The following is a 23,612-nucleotide window of genomic DNA, read 5'->3' on the forward strand; positions in this document are numbered from 1 at the left end:
GATGTGTAATTTGTAGAGATTGCCTTTCCCCGTAGCACTGTTAATTGTGCTGTCACTTATTTTTGTTACTATAGTTGATGAACCAGTCCCAGAACTAAGCTCCGACTGCTGGAACATATGAAAGCTGCTGTTCTGTGTTCTTCGGTTGTGACAGTTGTGCCATTAACAGCAGCAGCAACTGTTCTTGAAACCTGTTAGTGTACCATTGTTGTTAATGTGTTGTGTGTTGTAATAAGTTAAAAAATGTACACATTAAATAATGCTGTGGTTGTTCTGAGTGCACCCAGAAAGAGAATAGTGAAAAGTGTTGGGGGGGGGGGGGGGAATCCTATAAGTAAAATGTTAGAACACTGCAATGAAGTTGGGTTATTAGTAGATAGATATTTCACAGTTTACTATATGAACTTCCGTTTTATTTCTTCGGCTGTTCTAAATGACTGTTCTCTCTGAATGTTGCATGGTCTCTTGTATTAGTTTTGGAGCAGAATTTAGCGTGAGGGTCTATAGATGATAAAATATTCTGGAAACTGGTAGTTTTGCAGCTACTCTTTTTTAAAATTTATGTTGATTTCATTGCTATTGGTGTAAGGGCTGCAACCACATTGTCAAGTGCATGTACGCATGTAAATAAGTTGCACCAAGACTGGATCTTCGTATCGTGACAAAAAATAAAAACACCTATAGCCGTCCTTATGATTTTATTTTATTTTGTGTTGTCAGTTTCAATGCTTCATTGCATCATCTTCAGGCTGTTTTGATGCGGTACAGGTTGATACGATCCCCATGCATAACCCATCCATTGCCAGCAATCCTGGATACACAGATGATCTGAAACTTACGTGTCAGCACTCCAACAATCAACCTGTTGATGGTTGGAGTACTGACATGTAAGTTTGATTATCTGCGTATCCAGGAATGCTGGCAAAGGATGGGTTATGCATGGGGATCGCATCAACCTGTACCACATCAAAACAGACTGAAGATGACGCAATGAAGCGTTGAAACTGGTAGCGACAGAATAAAATTAAATCATAATGACCACTGTAGGTGTTTTTATTTTTTGTCACAGTGGTAAATGGCTCTTGTCCCAGAGACTTCCTGCTAAAAGGATGGACATACAAAAGGATCTTTGTATGTGTGTGAGCAGTGATGACGCCTGCAACTGTGAGGCTTGGTTAATATAAGCAAGAATTAGCACTAGAGATTGAGGCTGTGACAGTGAACTATTACCTGAGAAACACAGAAATAAAACAAAAATACATCTCTGAATGTGGTTGTAAGTGATTTTAAAAAATCCTGCAAGTATCTGTTGCTTACTGTCAAGGATGTGGAAGACTGGATTAATCAGGAGAAAACACAGTGGCTGTGTCCCATAATTTTTGTTGTTGTTTTTCTAATGTATTTAGCAGTTGGAAGATAACCTGTGCCTTTTTCATATTATTAAACTGGCTTAATCTGCTCTCACTCGCGTTTATTAATTCACCTCACCCACCGAAAACCAAATAGAACCTTGTGTACCAGTAGATTAATGCAGATTTTAAAAAGGGTAGGGATATGAATGATCTACAGTGCTTCATTTCCTGCTGTCACGAAAGTCTGAGCCATGTTGTATGTCAGCACTCTTAATAATGGCAGTGGCAGTAACTTATCTCAGATTGCTCAGAGTTCCACATGCATGTTCACAAGCTGCATTGTTTTTACAGCTCTGACTATTATTGTCCCTTGCAAATATTACTGCAGTGTCGGACTACAGTGTAGTGTAACAACTATTCCACATCATGAGGTTTGTTACAGCAAAATTGATATCAGTTCAGATATGTAGGTTTAGAAACTGCAGCACAGATCAGATGCTTGCCTGTGGCTATTAGGTGAGTAGAAGTGATTGTAGCCAAGAAGCTAAATTTAGCAATGGAACCAGACGTTGGAGCCAAGTCTAGGGTCAGGTCAATTTCAGTAGTGTGCTACTCTAAATTGTCTTGCTTTCCTTGCCCTCTTCTGACAAGTGAGTGAATAAATTGAAGGAAGCATGCAAGTTCTCTCTCTCCCTCTCCCTCTCCATTAGGTCATTGTCTTGGTCTCTTATCTCCTGGTATTTAGCAAAGAACTCCTTAGGTGCATCTTTCACCTATTTACTTGACTACATGTCATACAAACTTATATTTCAATCTGAATGCAGCAGTCTATTCCATTGTGTTTCCAGATTGTTTGTCGGGTTTGGAGTCTTTGTTGGTTGCTTTGTAAATGCCGTTGAACAACCCCCAGTTTTGTTTGGTTTTGTATAAGTACCAGAAATCAAAGCTTCTAAAACATTATAGCTCCCATTCCTGACTCATTGGAAGTTTAGTTTTGTATGCCGGATTTAGTGTATCAAAAGCAGTCACATTGATTTTTAATATTTTATTTCTTTGGCTCTGCATCCATTTATTGTCTTCACCTGTCCTAAATACAAAAAGCTTTTTACGATTTTCTGATTTATTTTTTACAAATTAAAAATTTGTTTTTAATGTTTTCAGTGTGTTTTCCTGTTTTGTTGGAATTGATCCTCAGGTCAGACTTGTTCTGTAAATTTCATTTAGTTTGTTGTTAAAGCTTATCTGCACTACAGGCAAATTGTAAAAATGTTATCAGCAAAATTAAGGTTTTTTAATTGAAATCAGTTTTTGACTGTTGTAATAAAGTTGAAATCGTTGCACTGATAAAACTAAAATTCATTTTAAGTATATTAAGTATTATGAAGAGGCCAGTGAAAGTCTATAAATTGAAGGAAAAGTACATTCTATTATGAAACTGCATGTAACAGACGAAAATGACTTTTAATTGAGTCTGAAGCAGTTGTGGGAATAAAACTAAAACGTAACTGGCAGTTGGAGAATTGATTTCAATAAAATAGTTAATAGTTGAATAATAACACGGTCGCTTGAAGGGCACGCTGCCTCCTGTATGAGACAAAATTTAAGGAGATTTATAGTCCCTCAGTCTTTCTTCAGTCGGAAAACTTATTTTTAGAATGGAGAACAGTTTTGATCATGCAGAATTACCCTCCTTTCTCACTGCTCCCCCCGTCACCTCTGTTTTGTGTCCTGACAGTCCAATTAGAACTGAAGCCTTGCTTGATGATGATCTTCAACATGTTAAAATCAGATGAATTGGAGTGGTTTCTCAGAGAAAGTAGAGATCTTGTTGTAACTAAGTTATAAAGTTTCTCAATTTAAAAAAAAAAAAAAAAAAAAAAAAAAAAAAAATTAATTCACCTACATCCACATATATACATTTCACATGCCAATCTACAGTGTGTGGCAGTGTGTGCATCATACCAGTGTTAATTATTTTTTTTCTTTCCTTTCCCATTTGTAATTGAGTAGTGGAAGATGACTATGCACCTCTATACATACACTAATCTCTGCTGCATTACTTTCACATACATGAGTCGATGGTGGCAGCATAACAACTGTATGGTCTCCTTTCGAAATGTTCCCATTGGGTTTTGATGAACATTCCTGCCACACCTTGTGCGATATACAGTTATGTTAGAGATTTGGCAACGCTCTCTGAAATCATTTAGTGCTGTTGTCGTGTGTACTTGACAACCTTAATCATTGGAATAGTGCTCTAGAATCGATTGCACTGTTGTCTATGATTTCGTGTAAGGCCCACAACACTTTCCCGGAACCCTGCCAACAAGTCGGTCTCTTCTATCCGCCCTCTCTCTCTCTCTCACACACACACACACACACACACACACACACACACACACACACACACACACACACACACACGATGTAAATAGAAGGTAAAAACATCCAGCTTTGGGGAATCTTCTTTCTAAATGGACATATTACTTTGCCCCCACCTTAAACCATTTCTATAGAAATGCCTATCTTCAGGCATCTATCGTTTTTTACACCTCAGATGACTTGTACAACACTTCTGCTGTTGTTTTGCCCGTGGTGAATCTTGTTGAAACTCTGTGGCTCTTATTCACTTGAGGAATGTTATTGTTGTCGTCATTGTTTTTTCTGATTCATCTCTTGAGCCATCAAAATGTATAAATACTCTTTCCAATGCTTTTACAATTTCTCCCATGTTATTGTGCCACCGTAATTGTAGGTATTTGTACTCAACATAAGTATTTGTTTGCCTTCTGTAATACTACATGGAATACATTTACAAATTCAAGAAGTTCTTAACATTTTCTTGAAACTTATACCATCACTTTAATAGTGCCATGTTTCATTTCAGATTTTCTTTTCTTTTGCCTTCTTTGTGCTTGCAGAATTGTTTAAGTAGAGCTGTTACATAATTTCCCACTTTATCTGTCTGCATAACTTTTTAGCCTTATACCTGTTATTCAGCAACTTAAATCTATGATAAGATGCAGTTTGAAACAGTGAAAACTGATAAAAAAAACTGAAGAAATTGTCTTGCTTGTTTAGCTGTTATTACAGTGTAAATGGAAAATTCATGTAGCCGACATCTTTGCAAACTATACTCTTTCATCAGAGTGATTCTTATGGTTAAAGTTTACTGACATTTCAAACTGAAAATGAAAGGAAATAATAATAATTTCGTGAAAATCATCATCTTCTGAAACCTTATCAGCTGAACCAGCACATTAAATTAAAGTTTGATGTAATTAAGATTCCCATAGGCTTCCATTGGTGTAGAGATGAGGACTCCAGTGCGTGGGATATACAGTTACTGGATAGAAAAAACTTAATCCTTTTAATTATACTCTTTTGTTTTCTTCTTCCACATCCTTTCTCAAGAATAAATTTAGAGAAACCCTGAAAGAGATTTGTACTGTATTTCTCCAATTCAATTTTTGCTATTTCAGTGATTGTTAAGTGAGCATTATTTCTCAGAAAAACTTTTTCTATATTTCACCAGTCACATACCATATGATTCTTGACACATTTTTCCTGCAGTACCTTCAGTTTCCATTCTGTGAAGCTCTTCAGGATTTTGGAACAGTACCTTGCATTTGGACAAAATTACATTTTAAAACTCCTATGCAGTTAGACTTACTATCAAATCTCTTTTGAATAACTTTTGGTCATAAACTATACTTTTATACCATTGCAACAAAGGTCCGACAGTTTCCATATCGTACGAATGTAAACCTAATTTGTGATACAGTTTTCTGTTTCACAAAGTTTGTACACAATTGACACTGCAATTGCAACATAGTAAATTGGAGCTTAGGGCTTTTTACGAGATGTAGGTATTGGGCAGAAATTTCTCACCTCTATGCCTTGTCTTTCACATTATTGTGTTTTTGCATTGTGGATATGCCATTGTAGCTGAAGATTATCTTGTCTGTGTAGGAGAATGCTTACTCATTGTTTTATGTCTGTCTGAACTGTTGATGAATTTTAATGCTTTCCTTTTTCTTTGCAGGAGGTTGGGAGCATCATTGGCAAGAAGGGTGAAATTGTTAAAAGATTTAGAGAGGAGGCAAGTATTTGCACTCATTTCATTAAGATAGAAATGAAACTTCTACTGAATTTGACTTGTATTTTTATTTTTATGAGGCCAAAAAGAAAATAGAAATATTTTATATGCTTGTGGTATGTTGGCAAATACAATATTTGTGTGGTAATAGTCCACATTACTGAATATTCTGTTGACAGTTCTGACAAGTTAACTTTAATGACCAGTGGTGGTAGTATATGATTTAGTTGGATTACACAATGTGAAACACATGTTGTTAACAATACTAAGATGAACCATCTACATCTACCATCACCCACCACACCTGTTTTTTTTTTTTTTTCCTCCCCAGTTTTTGTTTTTTCACACGTTTTGTCAGATACTAAACGTCAACTGTAGTAAAATTGCTGACTGAACTATGAGAGTCAATCTGATGTCCAATCATACAGGATATTAAATGAGATTATACACTGATGAAAGTACTTAACTCACGATTAAGGTGAAGTAGTAGTTGTTTTCCACTGTGATTGTTCTATTTAATGGTTTCTAACGTTTGCTAAATGTCACTGGATGAATGTCTGAAACATAAGAGAATGTCTTCAGCTTGTTGTTATTCTGCCTAGTCTACACTTGCTTTGTGTAATCGAAGACTTGCTCACTCTGAGCCACACAGTTATTTCATCTGAATATCAGCATTGGTAACTTTTTCTCTTACAGAGAGACCAAATCCTGTGAACCACAATTTCTGACGCTAATCGGCATACTAATCAGGACCACATGAAAGTAACTCCTGTATAAGTGTCTAGATCACTACCATTTTTGAACAAAAATCCAGATTGGAGATGGACCAGTTGGAATTGAAATAACCCTATAAAGTAATGACTAACAGTATGGAAAGAATAGATTGCTACTCACCATATAGAGAAGGCATTGAGTAGCAGAGAGGCATAATGGAAAAATACTGCCTGCGATTTGACGCCCACTCTATATAGTGAGTAACAGTCTGTCCTTCCTATATTGTTGTTATATTCTAGACTTTCCATTGTTAAAAAATGTAAGTTTTTTTTACATATGTCAGGTTTGCAACGTAATTGTTTCCAAGAAATTGAAACATTGATTTCAATTATTGTGGGTATTCTTAGGAAGGTAAAAAACTAACTCAGCCAGTAGTAAATTGTTGTAAGGCTTGAGTTCCTGTCACAGATTGGTTGGGCATAGGTTTGAACTGCACTCCTTGCAATATATTTTACTTATTCAAAAGAGAAAGTGATCAGCTGTGAAATTTATATATGGTCAAAGTAAAACAAACTTTATTGTGAGTTTCAAAGGGTTGTGTAATTTTACTAGAATCTCACATCTTTTTGTTTCTCAAAGATGTACTAATTGTCATTTTGTTGTGGTAAGCCTTTGGTGTGCTGTACAATACTTATCATAGAAATGGAAAAAGCGTATAAATCCCCTGTACCAAGCACAGTTGAATACAATTTCTTGTAGAGTGAGATCTCCAACCCAGTGCCTGTTGGACACCAAACTTCATTTATGTTTATACCTTGACGGTGAATTTCGACGCATCGTGCATGTGATATAAATGGCATGTGTTACTGGAGCTGACAGCTGATTATGCAAGAGGTTTTGACTTACTATGTGTAAAAAAAATTGTAGTTTGAACCAATGCTCATCCAGTCTGATAGTGATTGTAACACAGGTGTTACAGCTCATAACTAAATTTTGTCTATTTTTTGGACTTTTAACATATCCACTTGGCTTGAAACAGGCTGGATATGATGACCTTTGACGTAGGGCTAAAAACAATGAGTGTAATGATCTAACTTCTTTCTTAGAAGTTACTTTTGAATGACCACTGAGTAGTGAAAGTCACTCTGTCACATTGTTATGAAATTTCTTTCACTCCCATCATTTCAGCAAGAGAGATGTTCAGTTTTTATTCTGCTGTTTTTGTTGCATGCACATGGTTTTTAGAATGCTCTGCATTATCCCCATTCATCAAAATATTGTGAAGTTTATACCGTATCTCTAGCACTTTTATAATCCATTTTACCTTTCCTGAAGTCAACCAAACTGGTCTTTCTCATGCATATGTCAGGTTTTCTAATTCTGTATAATTATCAAGTCAGCAGCTTACTTACAAAAGATAACAAACATTATAAAGTAGTTCTGATCTTTGTCCAGTCATTGTCTTGTTGTGAATATTTATGGGGGAAAAAAAGCACTCAGTCTTCAGGCCACGAGTGGCCTACCGGGACCATCCGACCACTGTATCATTCTCAGATGAGGATGCGGATAGGAGGGGTGTGGGGTCAGCACGCCGCTCTCCCGGCTGTTTTGATGGTATTCTTGACCAAAGCCGCTACTATTCGGTCGAGTAGCTGCTCAATTGCCATCACGAGGCTGAGTGCACCCCGAAAAATGGCAACAGCGCATGGCGGCTGGATGGTCACCCATCCAAGTGCCTGCCACGCCCAACAGCGTTTAACTTCGGTGATCTCGCGGGAACCGGTGCATCAACTGTGGCAAGGCCATTGCCATATTTATGGGAATCTGATAGAATTATCACGAGAGACATATATCGGTGTTGGCAAAAATCCTAATTCCTAAAATTAACTGTTTTTAGTGTGCTGATGATATTCCACTGATTTCAGGTGACTTATTTGCCTCCATGTGCTATGTCAAAACTGGCAATTTTATTCGGCTGTTTATTGCTTTCACATCAGACAGTATGTATTCAGGAATTAACTTTCCTCAGATTTTTGAGGTGCTGCTGCCACTCATCTTTCCTTCCTTCTCAACTTAAACGTATGCTTTCTACATATTCTTAGTATGTTGACCTAATTTTAAACTTGGTGCAGTGAAGTTCAGACACCCTGCGTCCAAAATCAGTTTTCTTTCTTTTTCTGCACCCACTTCTTTTGCCATGTTGTTCTCATACATTCTGCTTTTACTTGTTTTTATTTTGTGTTGATTTCGTTTGCTTAATCTGTAATGCTTTTATCAGTTTAATATTTACTTGCATAGTTCCTGGGTCAAGCATGGATTTTATGCTGTGATAAAGTTTGTATCCTCAACTAGTAATGACATAGTGAGATGGCAGAGTGATAAGACACTGGACTAAAAAAACAACTTGGGAGGCAGTGGTTCAGATCCCTATCTGGCCATCCACATTCAGATTTCCCACAGTTTCTCTTAAAGTTTAAGGCAGTATCTGGATTGCTTCTCTGACAAGGCCAAGGTAAATTTCCTTTCCCTTTATTACCCAATCTGAGCTTGTCCCCAGTCTCGGATGGTCTTGTTGTCAGTGGGACATTAAACCCTAATCTCTCCCTTCTTGAACAGTGTTTGTTATGCTATCCAATATGTGGCTCCAGAATCTTTGTGTAAACATTATGTATTCTGTACTAGAGCTGCACAGTAACTGTCTGTGAGATGTGAAAACACTGAGGTATTGCCAAGTTTATAAAATCACGGTTCATGAATCATTGTAGTAGGCAGGCAAAGCTGTCATCAGTGTTCTGCTCCAGTTGGCAGGGATCAACTTATGCCAACTCAGCTGTTGCTGATTTCATCATAAATGCTCAAAGCATATCAAAAGTATATCTACTTGTTGTAAATTTTGAAGTTAGTTACGACCAGTTGACACTTGTTAATGAACTCCAGTAGATGGCTCTTATAATGTCAGTGTCTGTTCCAGATCCCTCTATTGTTTCGTTGACTAGTGATGAGTGGTACTTGAGCAGGTTGTGTAAGTCACATTGCCATGCGGCAAGACAAATGTGCACGTGTGTGTTAAATGTAACAATGAGTTTCTTGCGTACAACAGATGCTGTTGTTTTGCTTCACTTAACTAGATGTCTGATTCATAGTTTGTAATTGCGGGGCAACCAAACGTGTGAAGCGAAAATAGGAGGAGAAAGAATGTTGCATAGCAAAGCCCACAAACTCGTGTACTTGGGAGGAAGTATTTTGAGAAAGAGAATGGACATGGTGAGCTTTTATTTCCTGTTGCCCAGGTCATAAAGAGGACCAAGGCATCTTTAAAAGTAAACAGAAAGATAGTTGTAATGATAGCGAAAGAACAGTATAATATAGACTGACGTGACAAAGCTGCAGTCACCATGAGAAAACCCAAGAGAGCTTTGGACAGTTTTCAGAGATACATACTTCACTGTCCCATTTGTAAGTGATAGCATTGGCCATTCCCTTCCCTTAACAATCAATGTTGCTCATGTAGCTTCAGAACGGCGATCTTAAAGGCAGCAAATTTTCATTGTGTGCAGCGGACAAAGACTAAGGCTTCAGCTAATCCATTATTAACGAATGTAAAATATTAACAGAAAGGGCAGATATTGCTACATGGTGGTGCAGATTTGTGGAGGATCGAGGGTGCGAAATTCAAAAGTTTTTTGCAGTTAGATAAAATTTGGGTTAGTGCCAATGATAGTTAAAGCAGTGCAGAAGAAAGTCACTATAGTATCTTGACAGTGATGTGAGTGGTGATTCACATTGTATTTTCTTCTGTTTATAACTGTTAATATATTGATAAAGTCTTTGTTGCTCATTGAGGAACAGTGCAGTTATTTAACTATGGAAAGAAGAACTGCAAATATTTGGTCAAACTGTGAAAATAGTTGGCATTTCTGTTGTGAATACAGAGAAGTTTAATTAAAAACTTTCGCTATTGAGAGGGCCCCCATGAAAAAAAAGAGAGATTGTGGAATAGTGAAACTTTGTGAAAACGTTCACAAGGACATGCGGAAGGAAAATAATGAATCAACTATTGAAAGAAACTCGTTTTAACTATCACATGAGAGTGTAACATTTGTTTTCCATGCCAGTGTTTATGTTACTGGTTACAAACATTGGTCAATGTGATAACTGTCTACATCCATGACAACCTGGAACTGCACTGTAGATAACATTTCACAGTTGTGTGCAGAACTTTTCAAGCTGTAGACCATGAAATGTTCACCCTGTCGTGACACACTTCATGCACGACTTGAAGATCACACATTGCGTTCAGCGTTCTCAGCCAGAGCAACAACAATCTCTTCAATAATTAGTGGTGCAATTGGCCGTCTCCCAATAGAAGTTCTCAAATTGCCAATGTCTAAATCATTTTCTTCAATCCCAGTGTGGAAGAGAGACCTCTCCATATTCCTTTAAAGCATCAGTACTTGCAGAGAACAGCAGCACCATTGCTGTTGCTGTGATAAAACAGTTTTGCCAGTAAAGTTGTCCTTTTCACATTGTGAAGACCTGTGTTGCCTGTCTGCAACTGTAACGCACACTGATGCTTGTGTTACAACCCTATGTCGTCGTATCAAAGTCCACCCTCGGCCATGGGTGTGAAGCCTAGGGACCGATGACCTCAGCAATTTGGTCCCACAGGAATTTACCACCCACCACCGCTACCACCAGCCTCTTCTCAATTTTTTGAATTTATGTATTACTTCCCTTATTTTTCCGCAAGAATATGCGAGCTGTAGTGACATTATTGTCACCTGACCACGTTAACTGTCAATATCGTCCGTTTTTCTCACGGCCTATAGGTAAGGAATAGATAGTGTAGCACAAGATTTCAAATGCCCACAAGATTAAAATTTGCTTTCAGACCGGAAGTGTTTTGAAAATACTGTTAAACATATGACTACACAGGAAAATTGTGTTATTCACAAAATTTCTTGCAGCAACCAAGGTGATGTGTGTATGTAAGATTAACATGCTCGAACCTCTGAACTCTATTTGCATAAAAAACCAACCACCCCTCACACACACACACACACACACACACACACACACACACACACACACACACACAGATCCATGTGTTATAAACAGAATGTTTAACACTTAATTATTAACTAACGTGTGTGAGTTCTAAGACTTTGTTTCAGTGTATCTGTTCCTTCTCTGTACAGATCCAAAGTAAACATTGCCCCAGTAACTGGATTGGTCACCTATCTTTTATTTATTTACATTTTTACTTGGACATTACAGTAATCATTGTCGTCTCACCATTGAGTGATTCGACAGAGAAATTTGCATACACTATCTGATCGTAATATCTGGACAGTAATGTAAGGTGTACACCATTTGCCTTCTTGATGGTTTGGACTATGCTGAGGACACTTTCAATGAGTTATTTGAATGTCTGTGGAGGAATGGCAGCCCATTCTTCCTTAAGAGCTGAGCTAGTGACATTGGACACTGGGTCTGGAGCAGAGTTGACATTCTAACTCTTCCCAAAGGTATTCCATTGGGTTCAGCTTAGTACTCTGGGCTGCTCAGTTTCTTTCAGGAATGTTGGTGTCCACTGACCTTTGCCTCACAAATGTTGTTTCGAGAGGATGTTTAATCCTGGTGATACAGTATTCTCTAAAATGTTACTCTGCTCTATGTAGTACACAGTGATGTAAAGAGTGTGTTCATATCCTTCTGCATGTAGCATTTTCTTCAACACAATGAGGAGACCACGTCCTAACCCTGAAAAAAATCCCCATTACACCACCTCCAAAATATCAAATTCCCGTACAATATAGATCTCCATACTGTCTTTCAGCATGTCAAAATAATTTTAATTAGGACAAGAGTTACAGTAATTTTTTGTAACAAATTAAATTTTCCTGTTTGTAAACAGCTTCCAATTAATCATGTCTTGTTTCGAAAACTATTCATCTTCCAACAGTACTTTATGTTGCTTGTTGCCTACCAAAATTGCTTGCTTGGCAACAAATTCTTTTATAATTTTTGTATTGTGTTGTTTTTCCTGTGTATATGCTTCTGGAGAGAGCACTTTTATGCAGTTCTCACTATTTGACTTGTTAAAAGTACGGAGTTTAAAGACACACACACACACACACACACACACACACACACACAAATGTAAAAATTCTGAAATTTATGTATGGTATCAATCTCAGTGGTATCTCTAAGCAAGTCAAAAATCTTTTCTTGATTTTTAATAAGGCTTGGTATTACGTTGGTTATTGAAATAGTAATTTTTGCACTGGAAGAAGTTTCCTCCTTATCATTGCATGTATCAAAAACTGTTACACACATGAAATAACCTCTTGGTGTTTACACAAAATGAAATATATCTAAAATTCTGTTTAACTTACCATAAGGAGATGATGGGAGCTGGTTGAACTATATTCCTTAGTTCTCACTAAAGGAAAGAGAAAGTGATCAAATAAATTCACAAATGCAAAACTTCAGTGAAAGTGAGATGTTCATTAAAGTATGCACTAATCGGACAATAGGAAAACTGCTTAATTCAGAGTCGGTCACTTGAACTATCGGTGTCACTGCGCAAATTGACCGTATTATCAAGTCTTAGACATACTGTTGTAACACACCTTCATTGTTCTGTGCTTCCTGTAACACTAGTTTCACACATTCCACTACCTTTTACCAGTCTTCTTGTGTCACTTTCTCATTTGCCCCTTCAAAAGGCATTTCCCTTTAGCCAGTGTAAATTTTAACCTCACTCCAAATGAGTTTTATTGCATTAAAATAGCAGTGGTAAGGAGGCATTCAATGTACTTAATGCCCATAATTTTTAGTATTTCATCCACAAGACAAAGTGCACTTTTCGACTTGTTTCAACACAAGTTCCTAGTAATTTTGCCCTTGTCGAGTACTGTTAAACTGTAACTCACAGTTCTCTCGCCAGCAAACAATGTCTTTTTTTATTTTTTTCATTGCCTTTGAGTGCCTTACCTTGTATAATCAAATGATACGGTGCGTTAACCATAACCTTGACACGACTCGTAGCAAGGACGGTTTACCAGTGTGTAACACATCTGCTGCTGCAAAGGTAGCATGTAGCTTTCTGAGCTTTTTTCTTGAATAATGTGTGGTGTGTATATTTCATGGTGAATTGCATATTCCTGTAATGAGTAGAGTTTTGTGACCATCTCCTTGAGGTACCTCTTTCCGGTGTCACCAGTACAGAGGACTTCTTCTGCTGAAATCTTCTTGCAGATTTGTAACACTGATCCTTCACCAATCTGCTGAGCAACTACAGTTTGCCCCATTATTGAATCCAGAGGAACAAGAGGCAGTCTTGCCTGTTTGCCTCTCTCTCAAAACTTTCTAACGTTTTCTAGGGTTGTGCAACTTCAGTCTGTTCCTCTTTTGATTAGGTTTGTCACACAATGTAAGGCATGCGAACCACTGCTCACTGAGGACTGGCTGGCACAATGCTTTAAGAAGTGCATGACACTGCCAGCACAGTTCTCATTGGTTTATTTTTGGTGGTGTCCTTCATTGAACAAATGGACCCATCTCCTTACCATTGAATCACTTATTGCATTTTCTGTGTAAATCTTTTGACAAATGTTGACTGGCTTGCTGTTCTTTGCATTCAGAAAACGAATTAACATATTTATTCCCACAAGCCGTGGGATATTCAGTATCCTTTGCCATTCTACAAGAGTGCTATACAGCATAAACACACAGAGAACTGAAAATGATGTCATCTTCTCCTTTACTCAAAGTGACTACTGCAATTGTAGCATGCCACAGAGAATATAAACGGAATTTACTTGCTGGATATACCTCATATTACAGTTTCACATAATACGAGACTGTAATGTTATCCACGTGTCGGGTTCTTGCTGTCAACATGGTCTTATCTTGGAATGGATTAAACAGTTCAAAAAGCATAAGGCAGCACAAGTGCCACATCATCGGCTGTGGGAAACAAACATCTGTGAAAGTATGATTGAGGAGGGTGGCGAGTGGCAGAATGAACATTGTGTGTTACTTGCAACAGTTTGTGCTTGGTATTAGTATATGTTGGTAATTAGTCTAAGAATTACTGTAGTTGTCAGCGACTGCAAAGTCTCCTGGGTTGGCTCCTCTGTACTGATTGTACCTCTGACAAGCCAGAGTTACTGTAAGTGACCAATTGATTCCCAAACTAGTCTTGTGTGTTAGGACTGTTTGTCTGATCGTGTCGGTGGCATCCATGTTAGATAACTGCCAGTTTTCATCATAGGCCAGCACTGCCAATAGTTGTGCTACGCCACTTTGGTTTGGCACTACATAATGTCTGCAAAATGTTTACTGTTGGCCACAGGTGGCCAGTTTTACCAGTGAATGTTGTTTTGGCTGATTGTGTTCGTGGTTGTAGTTAGCCATATTTATAATGAAAGGGGTATAGTACATTTTGAGTGTCTGTACATTCTTGCATCAAGTTTGATTCCTCAAGAAGTTGGAGGTGGAACATAAAGTGCATATCAGTTTACACATGTCTAATGGAGCAGTTCTTATAATTTCTAAAACCATCAAAATCTTTGAAAATGTTATTTATAAAGATGCCGCTCATCCTCTGTGACAACTGTCAGAGGTTTGCAGAGTCCTGAGTCTTCTTCATGCAAACAGCACAAATATTGCACAAGCCAATGACTATGGATCAACCTTTTAGAAAGCCTCGATTGGAACGCTGTAAGGACATAATAAAAACTGAAAGGAACAAGCACTAGAAACCTTTCACTATTTTTCTAATATGTTCGATTCAAGATTCAGAGGAAGAAGATTAACTGCTGAACAAGAAGAAAGTGCAAAAAAAAAAAAAAAAAAAAAGGCACATAGTGATGCATGTACCTTTGCAAGCATAATGTGTTTACGATTACTGATTCTGGTTATTTTCCAGCCGCTGTGTTTTCTAATGGAATTGTTACAGCTACAGGCAAGCAGATGGTGGAAAGTAACATAGGTGAAAACAGCAAAAGAAAAGGAAGATTTATTGAGTTTGTGAAAAGCTTCATTTCTCACTCTGCCAGCACTGCATCCATTGAAAGAATCTTCTGCACTGAGGGGCTTGTAAGCCCAAATTAAGAAATACTTGTAATTTAGGACAGAGCAGAACAGAGGCGAAAAATTATTTAAGATCTAGGAATTTCTGCACGATTCCAAAAAGGACTAATTTGTACTTAGTCATAATGATTCTACATAAAGTTCTTTTCTGGAAGTCAAATGTTTAACTGTTTCTTAAATTGCAAGAAAATTTTAAACAATATTAATAAATTCTTGAGCAGTAAATAGTTGGCTTCAATAAATATGATGGCTCTTTCTAATTTGTCTAGGGCTATGTAACATTTTGTATGTTAATTAAATTTAGTTGCATTTTTGGCATTTAAAAATGGCTTTTTAAAAATAGCTTGTGGTTTTTTGGGGTCAGGTGAAATTAAAACAACCTGTTCATTCCCCATGGTCACTAATTTAGGAATTAGTATATTCCAACTCTGAAAGAAAGTAATCTTGTCATATTAATAACCTGGTAGGAATACCACTGGGAGTAATTGCATTTTATAAATTTTGCAATTTATTTTTACATAGCACTTACTAACCTAAGTATTCATGTGCTTTAGAAATAAAAATATGACTCGCAATTGTAGCAGCTCTGTTACTACAGTAACCTCTGCCGCTTCATTTTAATATAATTTAACTGTGAGTGCATAGATGCACACGTCTTACTGACATATAATCACTTATTAATACGCATAAAAGTCTGTTTACACAGGCCATAAAACTTCTACTTGTTGCCTGGAAATGTTTGCAGCACTAAATATCTGTGCCAGAAGTGTTTCAGGGGGGCCACAAAGTGGACAAATGCAAGATAGTGGGAATGAGCGTAGCTGTATTACTTTCGCATCACATGAGGGACAGAGTAAGAATGAGAAATTTTGCTTCACAAGTGTGTTCCGTTTTAAAGTAAGTGGAATGTTTCAGAAAATTTAACTAGTAAGTTGATGTTGTTACATACCTGTTGCAAAATTTTAAGGTTTCAAATATCTTGTAGAAGCAATTTGCCCAAGAATTGCTAAAACCAGTACAAATATGAAAGAGTATATACCACTTAAAACCCAATTATCCGTTACCCTTTGGGGTTTAGCAACTGGAGATTTGTACAGAAGTTCAATGTACCACTCTGGACTTCATTAATCACCAATAAGCCTTACGGTACCAAAAGTATGCAATGCTTTGATAGTTCTGAAAGACTTTATTAAGGGAGGTTTCAAATAAGAATAAAATTTTTATCCTAATTTTATTTTCGTTGTCCAGTACACACTTTTTAAACTACAAATTCCTGTTTCTTGTGCGAGTAAATATAGTATGAAACCTGAAGCAGCCTACATCAGTTATATGGCAAAATTTTTTGTCTGTCGCAGCCCAGTTAAAGGCAGTGTTGTTGCGGCCGAATATTGCCGTAAAATGGGGTGCTTCTAAACACAATTCAAGAAATTGCGATAGAGTATGTCAAAGTGCTCAAGAAATACATGTTCGGTACTATTTTAGACAGATAGCTCTCTTAGAAATCGTTTTTAATTGTACAACATTACAATCCTCCCCACCCCTCTAAAATTAATTCCAGTTTGAAGTTTTCGCCACTGTTCATTATTTGCTACATTGTCATATGCACAAAGTTGCATTGTCCCAGTACAACTTAGCTGCAATAAGAAATTGTCAAATGGTGTAGGTTTGAGGAACGTGAAGGAAACTGGGTGTAGTAGTCTTAGGGCTCGGTGTTGGGGTCACCGCGAGGGAACAGGATAGGCATTTTCATCTGGTGAGCTTGTCTAGGTACCGACTGGGGAGGCTGCAAGTGGTATATGATAAAATAACATGTGGTGCAATCTGGGAGGGTGGTAGGAATGGGGGAAAAGGCAATAGAACCGACTGTATAAAACCTAGTGGTTGTAGATTTATGGATAAAGGTATCAAACTAGTGTGAAATGGTGGGGACTGTTGGTAAGTGGGGAGGAGGCGTTACAGATTCATATGCTGAAGCTGAGAGCATTGTGCTCAAGAAAATATGCTCGGACGCTATGTGGTTTACTTAGCTGTTTGCCACAATTTGATATTCAGGTAAATAGCTGTTTGGTGACAGCATGAAAGGCTGTAAAAGTAAAGTCGTATGCAGTCCCGGATCTAAGATATTTCTGAACTGTGGCAAAATATTGATAGTGGTGCCTCCCCCTCGAGTGTTTGTCTAGGCGCAACAGAATGTGTGTGTGTGTTTGTGTGTGGGGGGGGGGGGGTGGAGAGAGAGAGAGAGAGAAAGGGGGGGGGGTGTTGATACCTGTTGCTGGCACATAGCTTACTCCTGTTGAGTAGCACCAAGGTGGCTGCCGAGCTAAATGTCCCCATCTGAAGGACAGTTCGACATCACCACCACCATTGTAACCTGCACTCACTTCATGATGTAGTGTGGAAAGATTTGCAGTTTAACCTAGGGAATTGGTGAAAAGTCTGGATATCATGAACTTTGCACCACCACCCCTCCTTCCCTTTGCTGGAAAGGCAATGGGAAAATTCGCAACACCCGGGGTGATTTCACAGATACTGGTCATGCCAGGTGTTGCTTAATTTCAGTGATCTTACGGCAATCGGTGTATTTGACGAGGTGAGGTCCTTTGCGTATAAAAGGCAGAGTGTAAGTTTAGTAAGGTCAGTATGACCCAACCATGCGCACTGGTAGCCTGCCTCAGATAGGGTAGGGTATGCCTGTGATGTGACTTGAATAGTATGTTCTGGATTGATGTATAGATCAGCTTTTGCGTACTGGTCTTCCACAGGGATATGGTTCATGTTACAAGGAATTGGAGGTAGGCGTCGTAAAGAGGTGTGGGGAAAATTTAATTGAAGGAAATGAATAGAAACTTCTAGAAGGAACTGAAAATGTAACGATTTGTGTACCCAGATTTTTGTGTTAGTAATAGCCACACGGGTTGATGAAATTCTATTCGAACTTATTAAACTCCTTGATGAAGAAGGTATCAAAGTCTTAAACAAACTGTTTAACAAAATTTACGACACTGGTCATTACCCTGCTGAATGACTATTATCAACTTTCATTCCCTTACCACAGAAGAGGAATACGAGAAGATCGGAAGATCACATTCATTAGTCTTATGAACCATTCTCTGAAAATATTTCCGAGAATCATCGATCGGAGACTAGACGAAAAATATGAGAAATTAATTAGTGAGACAATATGGATTTAGGAAAAGTTTAGGTACAAGAGAAGCAAGTCACACTAAAAGTTCTAGTACAAAACTGCTACGATCAGGGTAAAAATGTAGGCCTCTGTTTCATTGACCACGAAAAAGCATTCGATAGAGTGCAACATCATAAACTCGTGGAAGTTCTTAGAGAATTCATAAGATGAGAAAGATATCTGCTGCATAGAGAATTTATATTGGAATCAGAGAGTGCAGGTTAAAATTGATTATGAGGTCACAGATTTGGTCGATATCTGTAGAGGAGGCCGACAAGGATGCATACCCTCACCCCTGTTATTTAACTTGCACTCTGAGAGTATTTTTCAGGAGGCACTTCATGTAGAAAAAGGCATAAAGGTTAATGGAGTGTGTATAGACAACATTTGCTATGCTGATGACACAGTATTGATAGCTGATAATTTAGATGACCTTCAACAACTCGTCAACATAGTAGGAGATTACAGCAGTACTCTAGGTCTGAATATTAACTTCAAAAAGACTAATTTTATGATTGTCAGAAGAGAGTCTGACTCATTTAAAACATGCAAATCTAAGATTTCGAGAGTCTGTAATACAAAGAGTCAACGAGACTAAATATTCGGAATGTGGCTTTGTGAAGACTGGCAAACCGACTCTGAAATAAAATGTCACGTAGAGAATGCCCGAAACACCTTCATAAAATTTAAGAATATTCTTACAAGCACAGACGTAGACCTAAACATTAGTCGGATTTGTAAAATGCTACATCTGGTCCGTGCTTCTATACAGCTCTGTAGGACGGACACTAATAAATATGACAACAACGAAGAAGTTAGAGGCCTACGAAATGTGGATTTATCGCAGAATGCTTAAATAACAGTGGACTGCAAGAATAATGAATGCTGAAGTAGTGGGACAAATGAACGAGCGGTGAGAAATGTTGACAGTGCTTCAAAGAAGAAAACTGCATGCCTAGGACAATTGGTACGGGACACCAAATGTATGCTTCTACAGTTAAAAATAGAAGAGAAGATTGAAGGAAAAAGAAGACAAGGGTGAAGATAATCATCCTGGTTGTCCAATATAAAGCAGTGGACAGGACTACGAAGTGTAGACCAGCTATTGCATACTGCGGTTCACAGAAGAAAGATGCAGCGTGTGGTTGCCAACACCCATTAATGGATAAGCAGTAGCAGCAGCAGCAGCAGAAGAAGAAGAAGAAGAAGAAGAAGAAGAAGGACTAAGAGATGAAGGTGTAGCTGTGTTTGATGATAAAACCCGCACTGTATGTTGGCTTTTACATTTGGTAGTTTCTGCTTTCTTTTGTGATTGTGATTTGCCGCATTGATTTGCAAATTAAGAAGTAGTTGATTTGTTTGCATCTGTTACTGTTATAACAACACAAATCCCTCTAATGAAATTTCTCCACACGTAGGCCATGTATAACATACGCAGCTACTCACTAACTTAATAAATTCATTGTATAGAGTGCTAGTTTTGACAGGTAAGGCTGCATCATATCTCCCCTACGGAACTGCCTGCTTTAGTATAATAGTAATTTCAGTGCATAACTGGACTCGAAAGTTCTGTTTTACACTTTGGGCAGACACCGCCACAGCTGTTCTATAGGTGGCAGCTGTTGTTGAATAGTAGTGAAATGTCTCAGTGAAGCCGGAATGAACTTATTATTTAACATGATTAGATGAGGGTGTTCAGACCTCTCAAATCAGGCCAAGATTTTACACATACATTTCAGGTGCATAAAGAGTGATGATTTTAATGTGATACATACTAATGAAATAATATACAGTTAAAATTATTTGAAATGATAATTTATCTAATATGTTATGGAGTGAGAACTGATGGTCTAGTACACTGTTAGGACGACGACAACAGTGGTGACAGTAAAAGGTGCAAAAGAAAAGCGAGATGTTATGACGAGCCAGTACTGAGGGAGGGTACTTATTGTAGTGAGATAACAGGTGTATACATAACAAGGACAGGAGTTATTTAGTGCTCTGAAGTAGTGAGGGAGGATATTTTGGCTTGGTTCCTGCTGTGGGTGGTTGTTGTAATGCTACAGAGAATGTTTTGGAGTTGTAGGTTATAGAGACAAAATTTTACAGTATATTGAGCAGTTCATTAAACTTTGTATGAAATTTTATTCACTTTGTCAGGTACCTGTGTGAATCAAAATAAAATTTGACGAGTTGTTTCACATCCTCTACTTATTTGGTTTAGTTGTAAGGAGAGCGGAGGGATACAGTGCACTGGATTTTAAACCTTTCATCACCGAAGCAATTGACCTGTTGTGTACATGGGCAGTAGTAAGAAGAGTGAAAACATTTTGTTGCATTTGGCAAAAGGCTAGTTTTCCCACGTGAATATTTGAAACCGTAATCTTTGTGGTCAAACCAGTTGCTGCCAATTAAGTTGCCCTTCAAAATCTCTAGTGCCTACGGTCCACGCAGTAGTACCTATACGTAGGTGTTTCTTATTGTTCCGGTCTTGTAAGCTGCCGTACGGCCGGGATAGTGGTGTGCCGACCACTGGCTCCTCTCTATCCACATCCGGTAGTGCCTCTGGGCCGAGTTGGTCCTGTCGGGTCTTCGGGTGGAGTGTTGTTTTGTAGTATTAGTGGTTTTCTTTGTGTGATGTGAATTTTTAAACTTTTTGGTTCCAAATTTTTATGTAGTGTCTCACAATCTTGAACAACATACCAGGTGTAAAAGGTGCTTAAGGCTTATTTGGTATGGTACCATGTTAATAAAGGCCATCCATTTTCATGTGCATAATTGAATAGTTAAAGTGAAGTGCTTCTTTTTCTTTTTGTAGTCTGGCGCAAAGATCAACATATCTGATGGCTCTTGTCCCGAACGAATTGTCACTGTCACTGGACCGACAAATGCAATTTTTAAAGCTTTCACCCTTATCTGCAAGAAGTTTGAAGAGGTAAGTAGAGATCTTACACACACAGTGCTGTGGGTAGTCAGATCTGTGCAATTGTCATCTTATAATTTGGAGCTAGTTTAATGGACATCGTCATTGTGAAACAGACAGAAACATTTTTGAACTAAAATGAGTTGGTAATGTAAATTTGACATAGTTGTCTTTTCTTACATATTCTGCTCACTGTTTGAAGTATTTCCGTGTATTTATAATAATTACAGCACAGTTATATTTTCAGTAATATTTCTGGTGGATGTGTATGAAAGATGTTAAAAATTAACTAGCACTAAGTTATTTCCTTAGAGTGTAATGGAAGGTCTTTCTCTTCTTCAAGAAATAAAATAGATTAGATAGTGTTGCTTCAACTACAGATACTGCATTCATAATTTGTGCCTCTTAATTGAATGTGCATGCATCAGCTACACCCTTGCTGCTATTACATACTTTTACAATGCATGATCTTGGAGAGAACTGTTTTCTGTCTTAATGTGAGTTTGTATTGGTAAATTTGTTCCCTCATTAGTGTTACTGTTTGTATTCTTCTTTCTGTTGGATAGCTTGGATTATTTACATTGGATTCTGCAGTGTAACTTTCATTCCAATGCCAACATTTAGCTTTGTTTAAAGACCATAAATTTCATCTTCTCTGTGTAAGGTAAATCAGAAATTACTGCAAGGGAAACAGTTACTGTAATTAGATTTTAAAAGTGGAAAGAACTTGATATCCCTGTTAAATATCTTTTTCCTTGCCTTTGGCTGCTTTGGGAGATTTACTGTGAAATGCACTTGCACGTATTTTTTATCAGTTTCATTTTAATTAAACTTATGTGCCCCATGTATGTTTCTTCATATTTAAAGTTGGTCTGTAGCTGCATGGTGATTTTACAGAGTTCAGTTTGTAGATAGCATGACCTCAGAAATGATATTCAACTGGGATATCAGAAAAAAGTATTTTAGTTATTTTTTTGGTTTGTTGTGTTTGTATAATTTTCAACTCCCCTTCTTTCTTCCTCAGTAATTTATTTTTTTATATGTATGCTCTTGGTTCTGTGGCTATGGAACACACCTTCGGGATAACTCTTCATATTTCTTGATCGGTCTTCTTTTGTTCTTCAGATAAGTGTTGTTGTATTCTTCCTGTGTCGCAGCCTTAAAATGGACTTTCTTTGCTATCATCCTTTACCAAAAAGCTCTAAATAATGAACCGACAACATATCACATTTTTTCTAATTGGATTCGCACTGCCTTTACTACTTGCATTTTGTCTTTAATTTTTGTAATTCTTGGAACTTGGAAGTTCTTAGTTTTGTTTCTACTCTGTATTTGGAAAATACTTTCTGTAAACTGGTGTTGGGTTTTGTTGTAGTGTGTGTACAAATAAAACAGATATATTACAGTGATGTAAAATTGTAAAAGTATGGCATATAGACTGCAACAAACCTTAGGGATGAAGTTGCACAGGGTTAACAGAATACGCGGGCAGCTTAAATTGTTGTAAGTGTACTTACTGCACAGACTGTGTCCATAGCTTCAGGAACCAGGGAGAAAGTTGTCCTAGTAGTGCAGAATCTTGTCACTATCCTGTTGTCATATGCAGTTGCTGTTCGCACACCCTTCCAGCATATTGCTTTGACAAACCACAACAAACTCTGAATGCTGCTTGTCCACAGTTGGAACACTATCTAATAACACACATGTTGGTCTTTGAACCCCCAGTGGTGTTACAAGTTCCAGGAGATGCAGGGTGGAGGAGGGGGCGGTTCGGGCATCCCCCGACCTCCGATTACCCTGCGGCTCATCGTTCCCGCCTCACAGTGTGGATCCCTCATTGGAAAGGGTGGCTCAAAGATCAAGGAGATACGAGAAGTCACGGGAGCATCCATCCAGGTAGCATCGGAGATGCTGCCAAACTCGACGGAACGTGCTGTCACCATCACGGGTACCAGCGAAGCTGTCACTCAGTGCATCTACCACATTTGCTGCGTCATGCTTGAGGTTAGTTTAAATTTTTTTCTGTAGTTTCTATAATGAAAACGTCTGTTCCACGGTAAATCACAGATTTTTAGTGGCAGGAAACTGGCGTATTTATTGTGACCTGTCTGTTTCTTTCAGGAGGAGGGTGTCTACTTTTGTATCACTCCCACATTGTCAGTAGGCCATGATACCTGAAAGTGTTTTTTTATATGTTTATATATATAATAGAGGGAAACATTCCACGTAGGAAAAATA

The 23,612-nt window shown here is 37.9% G+C and overlaps 1 protein-coding gene across 10 annotated transcripts in view; it reads left to right on the forward strand.

Moving 5' to 3' along the window:
• The window catches only part of LOC126109572 (poly(rC)-binding protein 3), a 484,702-nt gene that overhangs the window by 415,216 nt on the left and 45,874 nt on the right, over positions 1 to 23,612 (forward strand). For 7 of the 10 annotated variants that reach the window (XM_049914594.1, XM_049914602.1, XM_049914603.1 and 4 more), the window contains 3 exons: positions 5,398 to 5,454; positions 21,270 to 21,386; positions 23,100 to 23,378. In XM_049914594.1, coding sequence (XP_049770551.1) covers positions 5,398 to 5,454; positions 21,270 to 21,386; positions 23,100 to 23,378 — 453 coding nt within the window. The remainder of the gene's footprint in view (positions 1 to 5,397; positions 5,455 to 21,269; positions 21,387 to 23,099; positions 23,379 to 23,612) is intronic. The other 3 variants (XM_049914600.1, XM_049914601.1, XM_049914604.1) reach the window with 1 other exon arrangement.

Source organism: Schistocerca cancellata, chromosome 12, assembly GCF_023864275.1.
Source record: "Schistocerca cancellata isolate TAMUIC-IGC-003103 chromosome 12, iqSchCanc2.1, whole genome shotgun sequence".
Classification (NCBI taxonomy): Eukaryota; Metazoa; Arthropoda; class Insecta; order Orthoptera; family Acrididae; genus Schistocerca; species Schistocerca cancellata.